This window comes from Glandiceps talaboti, chromosome 16 (genome assembly GCF_964340395.1).
Source record: "Glandiceps talaboti chromosome 16, keGlaTala1.1, whole genome shotgun sequence".
Classification (NCBI taxonomy): Eukaryota; Metazoa; Hemichordata; class Enteropneusta; family Spengelidae; genus Glandiceps; species Glandiceps talaboti.
In genome coordinates this window covers 14,801,837-14,818,916 of record NC_135564.1, presented here as the reverse complement: position 1 = coordinate 14,818,916, position 17,080 = coordinate 14,801,837, and the positions used below count along the sequence as shown (strand labels likewise).

Sequence of the window (17,080 nt, the reverse complement as noted above, 5' to 3'; positions counted from 1 at the left end):
GTGAAAAACAATGACAGCGACAAAATCAGTAAGTCAAAACATATCTTACCAGGGCTCAAGGTGAGCTTCTATTCTTGTCCTCTGATAATGATTTATCCAAATGAACTGTTTCAGTTTCAATTTTCTGTTGGTTCCATGTTTGATAGTCAAGATATATGTACAGTGTACTGTGTTAGTCTATGTGCCTGCACTACAGGGTTAATATTGAGCGGTATGTGACTGTAAAATTCTTTCCTTCAATTTCAGTTAGTACATAATCTGAGGACAAATGGTATTAATTTATGCTAATTAATGAGTATTTGTCAATGGTGTATGTAAACTAAATTGTATGATAATTATCAAAATCTAGCTGGAATATTCATTCCAAGATTGTGGACTATATTAATATAATACCTATGGAAGGAAAATAAAAAAATGCAATTTTTAAACATTTTATTGGCCAGGTGAGTTATTATAAATGAGAATCAGACATGGAGTGTATTTTCTGAAATGGTAAAAACTTTGCACAGACACTTGTCTTGGTGTTATTACATGTATCTCAAGAAGTTGAGAGCTTCTTGAGATAGTAACATCAAGACAAGTCTCTGGGCAAGTTAAAATTAAGCATAAGACAAGGTAAAAATTTCTATCAGAAGGTACGTCCTTTCTAAATCAATGAAATTCAATTTTTAGAATAATTTTGAATATTTCAAGATCCCAAATCCAAGTTACTTTATTTTTAGTATTAGTAATGTTATTCTAATGCTCTATTCCATATCTTGAACTTCAACTATGAAAAAAAAATTTTTTTTATTTGTGAATACAGGAAATTGTTTTGTTCTAACAGTTTCAAAATATCATAAAGAATTCTCCACTTAGGGGCGAGATCAATAGGTCAAACAAAAGTCTTATACTTAGGCCTCAGACATTCCCCTCCCCCTTCTTACTAAATTGACCAAAATTGAAAATCAATTTCAAATCATAATATGGTAGTACAAATGTATGTTGTGCTATGAATATAAAGCCAGTATGTAGTGAGTAAAGAACAGTTCTTTTGTTGACAACTTTACTTTATTTTAGTGCCACACATTTAATATATAATAGCAAAACATCTTCTATTTCTCAATTTGACATTTTTTACAGCTGTAAAGAAATATTTGTATTTTGGGGTAAAAACATCCATAAAAAGTACAATCGATTTTGTAGGATGAGAATTAAAATGGCTTGAAACACCCCCCCCCCCCCAAAAAAAAAAATAAATAAATAAATAAATAAATAAATAAATAAAATAAAAAGAATTTAGTTTTTTTTATCCTATATTGAACTATTGATCTCGCCTCTTAATTAAAACACAACAAATTTTCAATACGGAATCCAATTCCTAACGTCCTATGTTTTCAACATATGAAACATGCACATTTTAACAAATGACTGTATTGATTATATTAATTGCAATCTACTACAATTTGCTAAAATTACTACTACAATTTTCTACAACTTTGCATATTGTGATTCTGTGATCATAAAAGATTATACAATCTCTGACATACCATGAAAGATAATTTTGTAGATACAACGATAAGTTGACATGTATTACATCTACTTGTGGTATTGACAATTTAAATGAATGAAGTCCACAGAGTTTGTAGTTCCATATAATCCATTTTGAAAACCAGGTATACATAAAAAGAGACACTGTACGGTATTAGCTAGCTTAAGAAAAATAACAAATATAGCCCGTTTTTATATAGCACTTTTCCATACTGTGCTCAAAGCGCTTTACCATTATTACCCTATACTTCCACTCCTTGGGAAGCACACAATCCACTGTAGCCACTCTGAGCACATGGCACTATAGCATTTATATAACACCCTCTATACTGGTTATATTTACCTACTAATTTTGTGCTGCCTTGTTTTCTTCTTGAAGAAAAGAACAAACTTCAAGACACAAGTATTTCATTAATTCTAATCATTTGTTAAAGGCATAACTGTCTGGTGCCAGGCTGCCTATTTATTTTGCATATGACTGACTGTATGTTTTGGAGGTGGAGAACTTGCGGTGACTCACTGGCAAGTAATCACCAAAATATAAACATTCCCTATCTGGGTTGTTCACATGCAAATGTCAATCTAAACAGCTGTTTGCAGGAGAATTTGTCTCATTTTGAAAGGTTTATACATTCTATGATGCAAAACTGATTGATTTTTAACTACTTAATGTATCAAGTTACCATCCTACGACAATCACAAACAATGCGTACATGATTCATGACCTGTGTGTTTCTCGAAGTACACAAAAAATGCTGAAAACAAGATGCAGAAGCTAGTGCTCTGTACAGCAGTTTGAATTTCCCACATTTGCATACTAATAGATTAGCAATAATCCTCTTTATATAGGACAGTTCTGTGTTTATAAGGACATCAATCTTGTTCATTGAAATATAGTGTCCTTAAAATACATTGTTAAACTTGTATTGTTACAAGTATTTATAACTTGTATTGACATCACAGTTTGACCTGAGAACAATAACAATGACTGCATAGCAACCGTTAATTACCTGTCAGTAACAAAGTACTACATGTACTACACTTTATCATACATAACAAAGCTAAAGAGGGAAGTCCAACAATGTCAAAGATAAACTTCCCTTCAATGGTTAACTGACACTTTGATATCCATTATACACTTTACAGGGACAATTCAGAAGTTGTCAACTGACATTTATTTTAAGCCGCATATTCAAGCTGAAACTGGAATGATTTTTAAAACTGTTTTGTTAAACATAATGATTTATTCATAATATCATACACCCTGAACAGTATTGAATCATCATCTATGGGTAAACATATTTCAGGAGCTATACATGATATGCTATAATATATCAAAACAACTTAAATTTTTGGGTCCACACCCTAAAAGCAGTGCCCCCAACGTGATCACAATTTCAGCCTGTTACTGTACTACTTAAGGATAGAACTGACATACAATCATCATCTACAGTGTCTAATTACTGGTATTTTAACCATTTTCAGAGCAGATATTGTTGATTGTCCATCAAAAAAAATAATGCTCCAGTTACAGTAGTGTAGCTTTAAAGGGGAACAAAGCCAGACTGATTGTGATCTTAGCGGCATTTCTTATGGTTTGCAAACACAGAAAAGTCATTACTTCCAATCCTACATTATGCACCCTCTCTAAAAACTAAGACATAAGAGAATTGGCAAATCTGGCTCAGGAGAGACCTGCTCAATACTGAGGCAAGACATTATGGGAAGTAAACAAAGTTTGGAGCTTCACACCTCTTGAAACAATTGATTTAGCATTGTTTGGACAAACAATTAAAAGTATAAGAATTTCACAGCTTTCATAATCTCTTTATTAAAATTTCCACCATTTTTCCGAATCATGATTTACACTTCCTAAGGACTGTAGCAAACCATAAAATCAAGAGGCCTGCTGTACACTGGGGTGAGGCACTGTGAGAAGTACATTAAGTTTAGGAGCCTCATACCTCTTGAGCCCTTGCCCAAACAATGCTGAGGAAATTGTTTACGAGGTGTAAAGTTTCTAACTTTATTTACTTTCCATAATGCTCATGGTCATTCAAAAAATAAATCAAATGAAAAGCTATTTTAGCCCTAAAATTCAATACTTACTGTTTTCAATGGTGGGGTCATATGCATCTACAAACTGGCCTTCCACAAACTGAATAGTAAGAGATGACTTTCCTGTAATGAAAAATTGAAAGTAAGGCTGTTATCAGTTTGACGACATAAAGGTCGAATATGAACACTCTATTTATCATGGGACCTAGTCCTGCTTGCAGATGTAGTACATTTTGTAAGTCAGGACTCTGAAAATGTCCCTTTGCCTCCTCCTTTTCCTTTGCATGGTGTAGAAGGAACAGTGTCAACACTGAGTATCAACTTAATGTCTGCAAACAGACTGACATAGCATGGGACCATACTAGAGAGTTTCACTGTAATTGTTTTTTTGACAGCTGAGGATAATTACACAATGTAGTTTCAATGCATTTCTGTTTATTCATATATTATCCAGTACATTTGATGAGTCAGGTTCCTGATTTCAAACATGACACTCTTCTCCCAGAAATTAATAATAATGCCAATAACAGAACAAAATATGAAATCACTAACTTTTCATAGTTCTAATTTGTAAAGAAACCATACATGTATGTGTTCCCCCTTGTACATGTACTTGATGTACTATAAGTGTTTTATGAGCGACATTTTTTATTAGGGGAAATAGGCAATATGTGATGTCAGTGTTATTTTCAGCAAAAATCTCAGATATGTTTGTAACATGACTCCATTGTTTCAATCACCATAACAATTGAGTCTGAATTTGAATAATGCATGTAACATAAAACAAAATATGGTTTCTTAACGTGTGGTTGTCATTAAATTTATGTACAATGATTGAAATTTGTGTATTGTTTTTATTGACACAATTCTCAGTAACTTTAGTGCAAAACTGCATTGTGGTCTTATCATGATCATACAGTGAATGTATGTATTTTGGCTCTAAATTTATTGTAGCATACTTAGCTGGAACCATTTTGGCACCAAAATAAATCAGTGTGAATATGGAATCACTTTCACAGGTGGATTCTTTAATGACTATGAGTGAGTGTAGGCCGATTTATATAATCATGTGGTGATTTGCTGATTGATTGCTATCGTCTCCCCACATGATAGTCATGTGGGGATTTTGACTATCATCTCCCCCACATGATAGTCATGTGGGGATCTTAACTATCATCTCCCCACATGATAGTCATGTTGGGGTTTTGACTGTCTCCCCCAAATGCTAGTCAAAATCCCCATGACTCTAGCCTACTGCAAACACTACATACATGTATATCCATACAAAATTGATGTGGCTTTAACTACAAATATATACTTTCTAGTCAAAAAAACATCAAAATAAAATGGAGTCAAATTTCGAGAAAATTTTTTTCTTTCTGTGGAATTTTCTGAACTCCGGCCCTCCCCTTCCACATTTTCTATTTCAGTATTTGAATACAACTCATGTACACTGTCCACATAATAAATTCAACCATTTTGAGTCAAAATGGTGGCTTTTTATTATGTATGAGCTGTATAAATTTGGTGTCATGAGTCCATTATGCATTTATTTTCTTTCAGTTCACTCAAGACTGCGACATGACACTCTGTTTACATCTGCTTAGCAGATTCATTTGAATGACGTCACCGGGTTTGAACTGCGTCCTTTACGTTTCAAAATTTAAAAAAAACATTCAAATATCGAAAAAAGAAGAAGGGTCTATCGCTGGTGCTTATATTTGAAAATATATCCTACATTGGCAAAAATCAACAGTGGGGGCGATAAAAAAAACATTCGAGGAATAAACGTGTCGTCAGCGAAGGAAACCCCCAGGACGGAGAGGAGAATGTTATGATACAAAAGACGCATATTTCATTCATTTCTTACAATGGTGGAAATAAGACCTTCAGGCGACGACTACGACAGATTAGGGATGGTTCTTTTGGTTTGAGAAGGACGGCGAGGTGGTGAATTTTACAGCAACACACACAAGCTTTACCAGCATAATCGAAATACGCCAACGCAAAAAGAGTACAACAACAAACTCGAGACATCATCTCAGTCCTCACTGCACTGCAATCCTGGGGAAGTGTCAACCGATCTTGAAAAGATAATTATCACAAACTTACCGACGGATCTGAAGCCCATAAGGGCGATCTTGCGCTGCTTTGGTGGCATATTGTTATATTTAGACGTGTTCTACGTATCTGAATTGAGAACTGTTGGAGAATTGTTGACTATCGTAGTCTCGTTGAGTAGCTTCGGTTCAACTGAAAACGAAGACCTCGGTGACGACGAATGAGGCTCAAATCGGAAGGAGCCGTAGACATAGGCTCGTCCACAGATAAAATCAATTATGGGTTTCTCAACACCAAATTTTTATCTATAACATTGTATTATTCATTTATTCGTACATTCAAATAAATAGAATATTAAAATTTCTATACGTTGAGAAAATAACATAATTTACGTCTAAAACCATGTTTAGTGCAACACTTATTTCCGCGATATATATTTTGTTTGGTAAGAGGCTAATATGTCGTAAAACACAATTTTCATAATTTAGTTTTAAAAAACATCTAATGTAATACAGTATGTGCACATCCTTCATAAAATAATAAAACTTGATTGCATAAATCTAGCTTTTGGTTATTTTATAGTTGGCATTACCATGAATGAACAAAAAAAATATAGTCGCCGTAAAAGGGTATGACTGCGAAGTTGAGTGTCAGCTGGCGGCCAGCATTTCTACAGCTAGCATGCTGCTGCCCAGACAGACGCAGCATCTCTTCGACAGGCAAGTATCACGAAGTTTGGCCATGTCAGTTTCCCATAACTCTAAACAGGGGAATTTGACCACGGTGAAACAGACGTTTAGCCGGCTACAAAATTAACTGAAATGAAACTTCAACGTAATATTTAAGAATGAAGTTCATTATTTTTTTCTTATCATTCGATTTATGCATGATTGATAAAACGTGTTATAAGTTTTGACTTGGGGACACGGGACTTGTAAGCCCGGCTCGTAAGTTCAAAAGTTGTATCTCTAATACTAAGTTCTCATAGAAGGAACGTGGAGTTATGTAATTTCGGTTTATGTTAGTGATCTTGAGTGATAGTTACGATTATGAATTGCTGATAATGATATAGCTGCAATAATTGTAGCACCTAACCGTGCGGGTTAAACACCAAAACTTAAAAAGTCACCAAAACAGACGAAAAAACCCACAAAACCGCAACAAGACGCTACAATTATTGCAGCTAATAATGATATTGATATCTCAACTATATTTTAATTACAATGTAACTAAAAGTACTAATTGTTAGTAGACTTTTATATGTATGTATGTATGTATGTATGTATGTATGTATGTATGTATGTATGTATGTATGTATGTATGTATGTATTTTTATGTATGTGTGACACTTCATGTGCACGCATGTGTGTGTGTCTTTGTGTGTGTAGTAATGTACAGTACATATGCATATTTTGGTATGGGTATATTCATTGCATAATTGACCATACATTTATTAGAATTACTGCACCACCACCATGCACACTGGCACCAGTGACAATTTTACTGTTAGTTTATGAACATGAATGGTTCTATTGTAGAATCTTTTACCAAGTGAACCCTTGAAATATATATTGCTTAGTCTCTAAACAGTGAATGATTTTCTCTTTTGTCACAGGTTTTTATGTTTTTCCACATTTCTGTAACCACTGTTGATAGAATGGCTTCAAATATCGTGAGACAGACAGTCAGAAGACTTCAACAACTGACATGTTATCAACATGAATCTATCAAAACACAATTTTTACATAAATCAAGAACTACATCCTCGTCATCCTTCATCAGAGTATCTGAAGGTCATAGTTCAAGATGTCAAAGGTCAAGGTTCCAAATGGTAGGATGCCTTTTCAGTACTGGTGCAGGACATGAAGAAAACATTGCAAATACATTACAGACACAGGACAGAGAGATGACTAAAGTAATCCCTACTGAAGAGAAAGACTTGACATTGCAGGATTTATTGAAGCTTGTCAAAGTTCATGGCAATACATTTGATGAACATAAAGTGAAAGATGTCATTCAGTTATACAGACAACTTTCCAATACAGAATCTGATCAGAGTGAGCTTGCAGAACTTGATACAACACCACTTTTTGATATCGCTATTCGAAAAGCTCAATTTATGGATGATAGGCAGCTAGCTGTGAGTCTCCTCAATCTTTCAAAAAGTGGTGTACACCTAAATTCCGCCATTATGCAAACTTTTCTACGACAAGCTGAGAATCGTATGAACTACATGGGAGCGTATGAACTTGCAGTGTTGTGTAGAGCGCTGGATCATCTACCAAAAAACCAGCAGGTGACTGCAATGCTACAGGCAATAGCTTTATTGAGTATTAACGTCATAGACGAAACTGTGTCACCAAGTTTGCTAGCATCTCTAATTATATCAACATTCAGGTTACAGCCAGAAGAAATGAAAGAAAGATTTGAACATAGGATCGCAGCTACTTTGCACGTACAAAAACATGTAGAGGTCAAGAGACTTCAGTATGTTTTCACCAGTTTTGCGAAAATTGGACACAAGTCAGATGCAGTGCTAGATATTGCAAGTCACCATCTTGTGAAGCATGAAAAAATTGAATTTGTTATGCTTAGGGATATACTTATAGCATGTGAAAAGTTGGATTATTATAATGCAAAATTATTGGACCATAGTGTCGAACTGATAGCTGATAATCTCCACCATGATCCATGGTTGTACACTGTCCTCCCTTCTGCTTTAAATCTATTCTCGTCATTGAAGTTCTTGGACAAACCTTTCCTTGAGAAAGCCGCAAACCGTTTCACGATGAAATGTCTAAAGGAGCCTGACTTATATAGAGACCATGTCAACCAACTCGCGGTATGCGCACGATTACTAGCTCCATATGCAACTATGAATGTCCATCCTTTTCCCGAGAGGTATTTTCTTGAGAGTATAGAGGAGAGAACTTTGGAGCTGTTGTCAACTGCATCTAGTCCTAAACGATGGGGATATGTTCTAGATGTTGTGTATTATGCCACCCTCATGGGAAGCTTTCCAGTGAAACTCTTACAGTTTGTCTTCAGTAAAAAATGTGAAGAATTTGTACGGCGAGAAGTAGGTGAGTGTAAAGAAAATAACAAACTGAATGGTTCCCTTTCAGCTTTCTGTAGGAAAGATGGAACAGTGACTGTTATTTGTTAGTGGTCGATGGAATTTTTTTTTAGAAATACAAAGTATTATTACATATGTACCGGTGATTACTAGCACTGGTGTGTGTGCCTACTAGTGGTACTTTCATTGCAGTGCAATACCTGAAAAATTATTGCATACCTGCATGCAAATGATATGCAAATGAGGATGCAGTCATCCGCTACTGATAATATCACGTGATCGCACTGTATGATTTTCATGATTTTTTATGGGAATTTGTCATTTCAGATAAACATATGTAATAATTACAGAACCTTATGCCACGTGAGTTCCAGTTTTGGGTACTCAGGGATAATTGTACTCATGTTTGCTGTGTTTTCTGGACAATAGATGTTATTTTAATAGATCAATACCAGGGGATGCTATTAGCTTAATGTAAAGACTTGTCACAATTTTTTTGGTTGTTTTCTCTTTCAGATGATAGAGAAATTGAAAGGAGGAGAGAAATACTAAGGAACATTCACACGGCTGTGCATATAGAATGCGATGAGGTAACAAAGGGAAAACTTGAGCTGGATGCAGTGTCAAAAGTTTTGCAAGTTAGACGACGCTTGCCAGACACAGGAAAAATAAATAGGAGAAGTCTCCTACTGCTGTCGATACAAGATTGCCTCACATCGGTGGTTGATGACCAATATATTGTTGAATTGAATGTCAACACTGACAGTGATCTTGATATTGGTAAGAGTTGTTATATATAACCTTTGACCTTACAGACTCAAAGTCTCACTGACTAGTGAGTTCTCTACACCAGGGCTCGAAATTAGCAGTAGTCCAGGGCACATGGACAACTAAACATTGTGGAGTCATGATGGGCGAATGGTTAGAGTGGCCAGCTTGGAATCTGCAAGTTGCAGGTTCGAGCCCCATCAATGCCATTTCTTTCTGAGTGGGTAAAGTCCTTGGGCAAGATTTGAACCATGACTGTGCCTTAGTCAACCCAGCTGTATAATTAGGGACCTGGTAGGATAGAGGTTGCAATGTGAATGCTTTAATTGTATGCGCTTATAAAGGCTGCAATGGATTGTATGCTCCCCAGGGAGTTGAGGAAGTATAAAGGGCCATTGTGCCGCTATAGATCCGAGCCAGGGGTATAATTGTAAAGTGCTTTGAGCACCCAGACTGGATGGGAATATAAGAACCAACATTATTGCGACTACTAAAAGTATAAGGTGGTAGTCTGTTGTTTAGACCAATGGAGAGCAATAGAAAATTGTAGCTGAAACAGTTCACTTGGATAAATCCAACTACCAAGTGTAGAAGTTAAATTCAAGCCCTGTCAGTAACTTACATATAACCTTTGACCTTTGACTCAAAGTCTCACCGACTAGTGAGTTCTCGATACTTACCATATAATTCACAGACCAGCCCAAGTCTATAAGGTATGACATCACACCACGCAATTAGCTAACACTAGCCCCATCTACACAGCACTAAAAATCCTACCTGATGTAGGATTCATTATAGCTTAAGGTCTGTGACATGTAGACTAGACTGTCGACAGTCGCTCGCGCCTTTTTTTCCTACATTTTATCTAAACTTAAGTCGTCGCCAAGCTCCCATCCGGCGCAATACTACTATAATCACATACTGATATCAAGGTCTGACTTAAGTTTAGATAAAACATAGGAAAAAAAGGCGTGAGCGACTGTCGACAGTCTACATGTAGACGAAAACACGTCCTAAAGCAGTCCTGAAACTATCCCAACTTACGACACCACTGAGAGGTTCATGAAACCCTCCTGACTTCATCCTGTGTGCTTTGTGGATGTGTTCTGTCCTGGAAGCCTCCTGACTCCATGTTGTAGTACTGAAAGATAACAGATTTGCTGTTTTCTTCTTACTTTATTCAGTCGACTATTATGATGTTTTGGTTGCCATTTGCATAAAATAAAAAAAATTGAAGTGTGTGTCAAAATAACATGAAACTAAGTTTCATTACATTACAAGGAAATTTTTCAGGAGCGAGTCAGGATGGGGGGCCAGGAGGGATAGCATGACATCTACACTGTAACCTTCTTATATGTAGACACAAACCAATCCTACCTCAGGTAGACCTTGGTACTGCCTGAGGCAGGACATCCTAGATGGAGCTGCTGGTTTAGAAGCCTGATAGGGTTGAACAGTATGACATGTCTTACACAATCTAAGAAGAGCCCATACTCATGTAATTGTAAAAACTGACACCTTTAATCAGTGTAAGTTTATAGTTTTTCAAAGAATGGGAGCTAGAAAGCAGACATTACCTGTCATTTTTACACATTTTGGATAGTAGAGGTAGGAGGTATGATGGTGTCTGAATACAGTATTTGACCTGAGAGACTATGAAGATGTGCTTGAAACTGCAGGTCACAGCAGTTGCATGAATAACTTGTGGAATATCAAGTACTGTATGGATATAGGACTTTCATGTATGGTCCTTTTTGTTTTGATTTTGTCGTTCTGGGATGGGGAATTAAAGGCAATCACTCTTATATCGCTTATATTGTTAGATTTAGTCTTAATTACATTTGAAATAACATTTTCATCAGGAAATGATGGTAAGACATGTTGACCTCTTTAAGTATGGGTGATTTTATAGAACAAAAACTGAACGCCATTGATGACAGAGTGGGATTTTACGGGTAAACACGAGGTACCATCATGAGACAACCATCCCCCTGAGTAGCACATGCAAACCCCTCTGTGTGTACAGAATACATGGCATTGTATGGAGAGATTTGCAATGCATCTTGGAACCGGCAACAGGTCTATTGGCATTTCCCCTATACCTAAAGATTCTACAATGATTTCATAAAGAAAATCCACCCCAACTTGAAGGAAATAAGGAATTTTTAAACCAAATATTTTGATCACTGATGACATACATATCATTCTCAATGTGTAACTTCTAAGAAACAATGGCAAAAACATGAGAGAACGGGGATTAAAAAGTTCCATTGGTACAATGTGACGTGTGTTGCTTCAGCGCCCTCTACTGACATAATATTGACACTTTGATTTTGTTTTCAGACTGTAGAGTAATGAAGACACAACAAACAGTGCCTGGCAGTGATGAGTTTGTCAACAGGTATGATAAACTTGAAGAATTTTTTGTTTCCTTTTAAACTTGAATCTTGGAAAGTTATGTGATGCTAACGACGTATGCATCCCAGAACAACGATATTGCCAATTTCTTGATTTTATGTAACTTTTCGCAATTTCTTGACTTTTTACAATTTCAGTAAATATTAACTTCTCATTTGAAAATGTGTTACCATGGTAACTAGTATTTTCTTATCGCTTAGATTATGGTTTAGTCAAGGAAACAAAAAATAAGTGTGAAAGTAGTTTCAAAATTGTGTTATTTCAAATCCCTAAAACATTGTGTTCACTTGGGCATGTAGTTCAAGAGCCATAACCTGAGGTGATATGTTGGGTGGGGAGGGGGGGCGGGGGTAATAGTTGCTGCATATGTGAAGGCATACCAGTAATATTCCACAGTGAAGCGCACTGGAACATCAATTGCTAAAAGATTAGAACTCAAGCCTCATATTCAGGCTTTCTCACACCAACAATTTAATGATATCATTTAGTATATCTCTCTTCTCCCCCCCCCCACCCCCTCCATACACTAAGATGTCATGGAAACCCCTCTATACCAAAATTCAGCAATAATACCAGAATACCAGAACTTCCATTGAAGGCATACACCAATATCAATATGATGCAAACAGTTTAATCACAAGGTTTTATTTTCACCCAAGATAAATGCTTGTAAGCTCAGCCTATTGCTACTTTATGATAGTCTGGATGCCAATGTGGTCTCTAACTGTGAGTGGTGGTGTAAATGGTAACGATACTGTATAGGAACTAGACTGTGAGTGGAGGTGTAAATGGTAATGATACTGTATAGGAACTAGACTGTGAGTGGAGGTGTAAATGGTAATGATGCTGTATAGGAACTAGACTGTGAGTGGAGGTGTAAATGGTAATGATACTGTATAGGAAGTAGACTATGTGAGTGGAGATGTAAATGGTAATGATACCATATAGGAACTAGACTGTGAGTGGAGGTGTAAATGGTAACGATACTGTATAGGAAGTAGACTATGTGAGTGGAGATGTAAATGGTAATGATACTGTATAGTAACTAGACTATGTGAGTGGAGGTGTAAATGGTAATGATACTGTATAGTAACTAGACTATGTGAGTGGAGGTGTAAATGGTAATGATACTGTATAGGAACTAGACTATGTGAGTGGAGGTGTAAATGGTAATGATACTGTATAGGAACTAGACTGTGAGTGGAGGTGTAAATGGTAATGATACTGTATAGGAACTAGACTGTGAGTGGAGGTGTAAATGGTAATGATGCTGTATAGGAACTAGACTACATGTGTATGTGAGTGAGGGTGTAAATGGTAACGATACTGTATAGGAACTAGTGAGTGGAGGTGTAAATGGTAATGATACTGTATAGGAACTAGACTGAGTGGAGGTGTAAATAGTAACAATACTGTATAGGAACTAGACTGAGTGGAGGTGTAAATCGTAATGATACTGTATAGGAACTAGACTGAGTGGAGGTGTAAATGGTAACGATACTGTATAGGAACGAGACTGTGAGTGGAGGTGTAAATGGTAATGATACTGTATAGGAACGAGACTACTTTAAACATGGGATAGTACAGTCCTGATTTTATCATTATGTATTAGGCGTTGTCAAAACCAGAATGAATCAGCAGATTTAGTATGTAACATAATCTCTTCCCTTGTTCAACCCTTCTGTCATTTAATCCTTTCATTCCTGGGAGTTGGTTCTCACAACAGGAAATGAGGTGAAAGGTCATATAATTTCTAATGGTACTAGTAACTCTTGCCCTTATACAAAGAAATTCACTTGACTATACATGTATGAAAGGAATAGACACAATTTTGATTTTCAAAATAAACTCAATTAATAAGACCCCTGGAAATAAACAATTACACTGACTCTGTGGAAAGTTCAATTCAAACAATCAATGCCAAGTGTGGTATCTGATAACAGGAGGTTGTGAAATAGATGTCTTGTGTTCAGTTTCAGTCTAAGGTTCAATCCATTGTAATATATAAATATATATAATATAATAAACTTTATTCCTCAAAATAAATTCGTAAATTTTGTTCAATGGTTGCCACAAGAGCAGCGCCCTAGTGTAGAAGAAGCAGGAGGAAACCAGAGTACCTGGGGAAAACCTGCGTTGTTCGGCAGGGTCAAACTGAGCATCACCCTTCTTTAATACATGCAGACATGGTTATATTTTTAATCAAACCCAGCCAACACCTTGCGGGTTCGAACCCTGACTGCAGAGGTAAGAGACGTACGAGCTAACCGCTCAGCCACCGACAACCCAACAATTGCAACATTGTCTATAAAAACAGTGTGCTTAGTAACAGTCAGTCTAGATATTGGTGTTGTGTGTTTTACTTTCCAAAAGAGTGTAATTGTTTATATACAGGGGTCTTATGAATTGGGTTTATCTTGAAAATCAAAGTTGTGTCTATTGCTTGCACGCTGGTCATGTGAATGTCATTGTACAAGTCTGAAAGATCCAGTCGTTGGTCAACTTACGTAACTGCTCACTACCTCATGGAAATTTTAAAATGTTGTGTTGCTTAGTAAAAAAAACTTATTTTATTTCGACAGATGGGCTATACTTCTGGCTCCAGACTCATTCTATGCCATTAATACACTTGAGGACACAGACAGCATGTGGTTGCTAGGACACCATGTTGCCAAGGAGAGACAGTTAAAGAAGCTGGGATACGATGTAATTTGGGTAGGTTTTCAATGTTTGTAAAAAAATAATGTACATGTAAATGTAACCAGTCTCAATCTGAAATCATCCACAAACTGAACACTATTCAAATACTGCATGTATATAAGAGAGGAAGTGAAATCTACTGAAAATCTGTTCAGTGCAACTTTTTTCAGAACTTTGATATTGTGAAAATAAAGACCACATAGTGAGCCAAATAAAAAAAATGTGTGTTTTCAGTAACCCGAGTGACCCTAGTTTAAAGCAGTTGACCCTAAAAAAATAAATTTTTGTTAAAAGGTGAAAATTTAGTTATATTTCTGTGTAAATTTTCTTGTCAAAGTATCTTTGAATGGTCATTCCAGAGAACTCGAGTCTTTCAAAAATGTCAGTTGAATTCATACAATACAGTCTGTATATTGTGTTTGTTTACTCACAGATAATTGTCTGTATTTATTTCTTTTACACCTCATCAAACTATCACAGAAATATTTTTGTGAACAATGAGTATCTTGTCCATGGGATGATGCAATTTCACAACAACAACAAATTGAAAAAAAATAAATAAATAAAACTCTGACCTACCTACCCTATTTTTTGAAGTCATGTTATTGAAAACAAATATTGTGTGTGTGTGTGTGTGTGTGTGTGTGTGTGTGTGTGTGTGTGTGTGAGTGTGTGTGTGCGTGTGTGCGTGCGTACTTGCGTGCGTGTGTATTTGCCTGATTTTATCTTGTTTTATTCATTGGCATCAACTATCATAGCCATTGTAGAGAAATATGATTTCCATTTATACACCCTAGTATATCAATATTCATTTGATTTTAAAAGAATAGTATGCACTTGTTTTGATGAATAGTTTTGTAAACCTGGATGTTCAATTAGTATCCAAAATATGTATGTCTCTTGAGTAGATATACAGTAAGGTCAAGTTCACAGAAGAACTTTCATATTTGACCCTTACAACATCATGTCTATATATGCAGACAGTCCCTTCCAGGTTCCCAGGCTGCATCTGCATATATGCGGACAAGTTTACTCATTTGCATAAGCCCAACTTTCACCTCTTCACCTCATACCTGGGTATTACATTAATATTCATGAGGGACAATATATATGGAATGTGTGGATAAGGAAAAAAGAGGATCGGTTATATGTTTTATTATTCCTTTCAAGTGAAAATTGATAACTGTAGAGTAGGCAAGATCCTACTCTGTAGTGGAAAAGTCCTTAACCTAGGGAGTCTTTTGCATGAAAAGTCCTTGGCCTAGGGAGTCTTTTGCATGAAAAGTCTATGGGTTAATTCGACGAAGTATGTTGAATTTAACACAACTTTACATTTAACAACAGATGGCTTGAACAACATTTTTTGTTTGTTTGTTTACAGATTCCTGTAAGAGAGTGGGCCAATTTACACACCAAGAACCAGAAAGTGGAATACCTGAAATCAAAATTTGATAGAAAAACGTGAAAATATCAATTATAGTCCATCGGAATAATCCATCAAAATCATCATATTGTTTAGAATGTGACATGTCGATCACAGTTCTGAATTGCTCCCAACTTCTGGCCATCGTTGTTGCACATTGTATATACATCATGGTGACAAATTATTGTGATTTTTAATTGACAGGAATTTCTCATCATTCACTCTCTTTATCTGAAAAATAATTGACACAGATTCAGATGTCTGACCTGAATATTTGAAAAGGCATGAATCCTTAGAATTCCACTCAACTCAGTTAAAAGTTATCAGGTTTGAAACAGGGCTGTGGCAGCCCTGTTACAGGAATGACAAACAGGATTCAGACCTGTGGTAGGCCACAGGGGCATCACTGTGGCATGCCATTTCCATCAGGGCTGTGACAGGTCTGCTGGGACATGTTTGTGGCAAGCCAGTTCCTTTAGGCCTGTGGCAGGCCTGCTGCATGACTGTGACAGATCAATCCTGTCACAGGCATGTGTATTTTTAGCAGTGCAGTTTATAAACGATACGGTTATATTGTTATATTGTAGTGAGAACGCTGGAGCCATACAGACGTTTTCACTGTCACGTCAAACTGTTATTTTTAATCGTACATTTCACCATTTCTTGTATTTCCAGCAACTAAAAAGTTTCATAAAAAGAAATCATGGAACACGTTTATGAATCAAAATTAAGTGTTGAATATACACCTCACAGCAGAGTGAATCTTTCAACATAAATAAAATAATACCATTAATTGTTGAAACTGTGTTTTTGTCTGTGTGTGTGTGTGGTTATTCTTTACTCCATCAAGATCACCAAAGTGAGGTCATGCTTGTGTTCTAGAAAATCTTAAAAGTAGCCCAGAGACTAATGTCTTGGTGTTACTATCTCAAGAAACTCTCCAAAGCCAAGCCAAGCCAAGCCAAGCGCATTTAGAAGCACAGGAATATGAATCTTATATTGACTAATCAAAGTCTAAGTAGTCTCGATTACCCAGACTCTCACCA

The 17,080-nt window shown here is 36.2% G+C and overlaps 2 protein-coding genes across 2 annotated transcripts in view; one reads left to right on the top strand and one right to left on the bottom strand.

Annotated features, from left to right (window-relative positions):
* Positions 1 to 5,869, bottom strand: part of LOC144447264 (GTP-binding protein Rheb-like) — a 34,661-nt gene extending 28,792 nt beyond the window's left edge. The window contains exons 1-2 of the mRNA XM_078137176.1: positions 5,701 to 5,869; positions 3,640 to 3,711 (exon numbers count right to left, since the gene is read on the bottom strand). Coding sequence (XP_077993302.1) covers positions 3,640 to 3,711; positions 5,701 to 5,749 — 121 coding nt within the window. The 5' untranslated portion in view covers positions 5,750 to 5,869. The remainder of the gene's footprint in view (positions 1 to 3,639; positions 3,712 to 5,700) is intronic.
* Positions 5,870 to 6,310: 441 nt separating this feature from the next.
* Positions 6,311 to 16,798, top strand: LOC144447526 (FAST kinase domain-containing protein 2, mitochondrial-like). Its single transcript, XM_078137573.1, has 6 exons — positions 6,311 to 6,368; positions 7,265 to 8,732; positions 9,242 to 9,505; positions 11,837 to 11,894; positions 14,494 to 14,626; positions 15,993 to 16,798. The coding sequence occupies exons 2-6, from the start codon at positions 7,271 to 7,273 to the stop codon at positions 16,074 to 16,076; spliced, it is 2,001 nt and encodes a 666-aa protein (XP_077993699.1). The 5' UTR covers positions 6,311 to 6,368; positions 7,265 to 7,270; the 3' UTR covers positions 16,077 to 16,798.
* Positions 16,799 to 17,080: the final 282 nt, after the last annotated feature.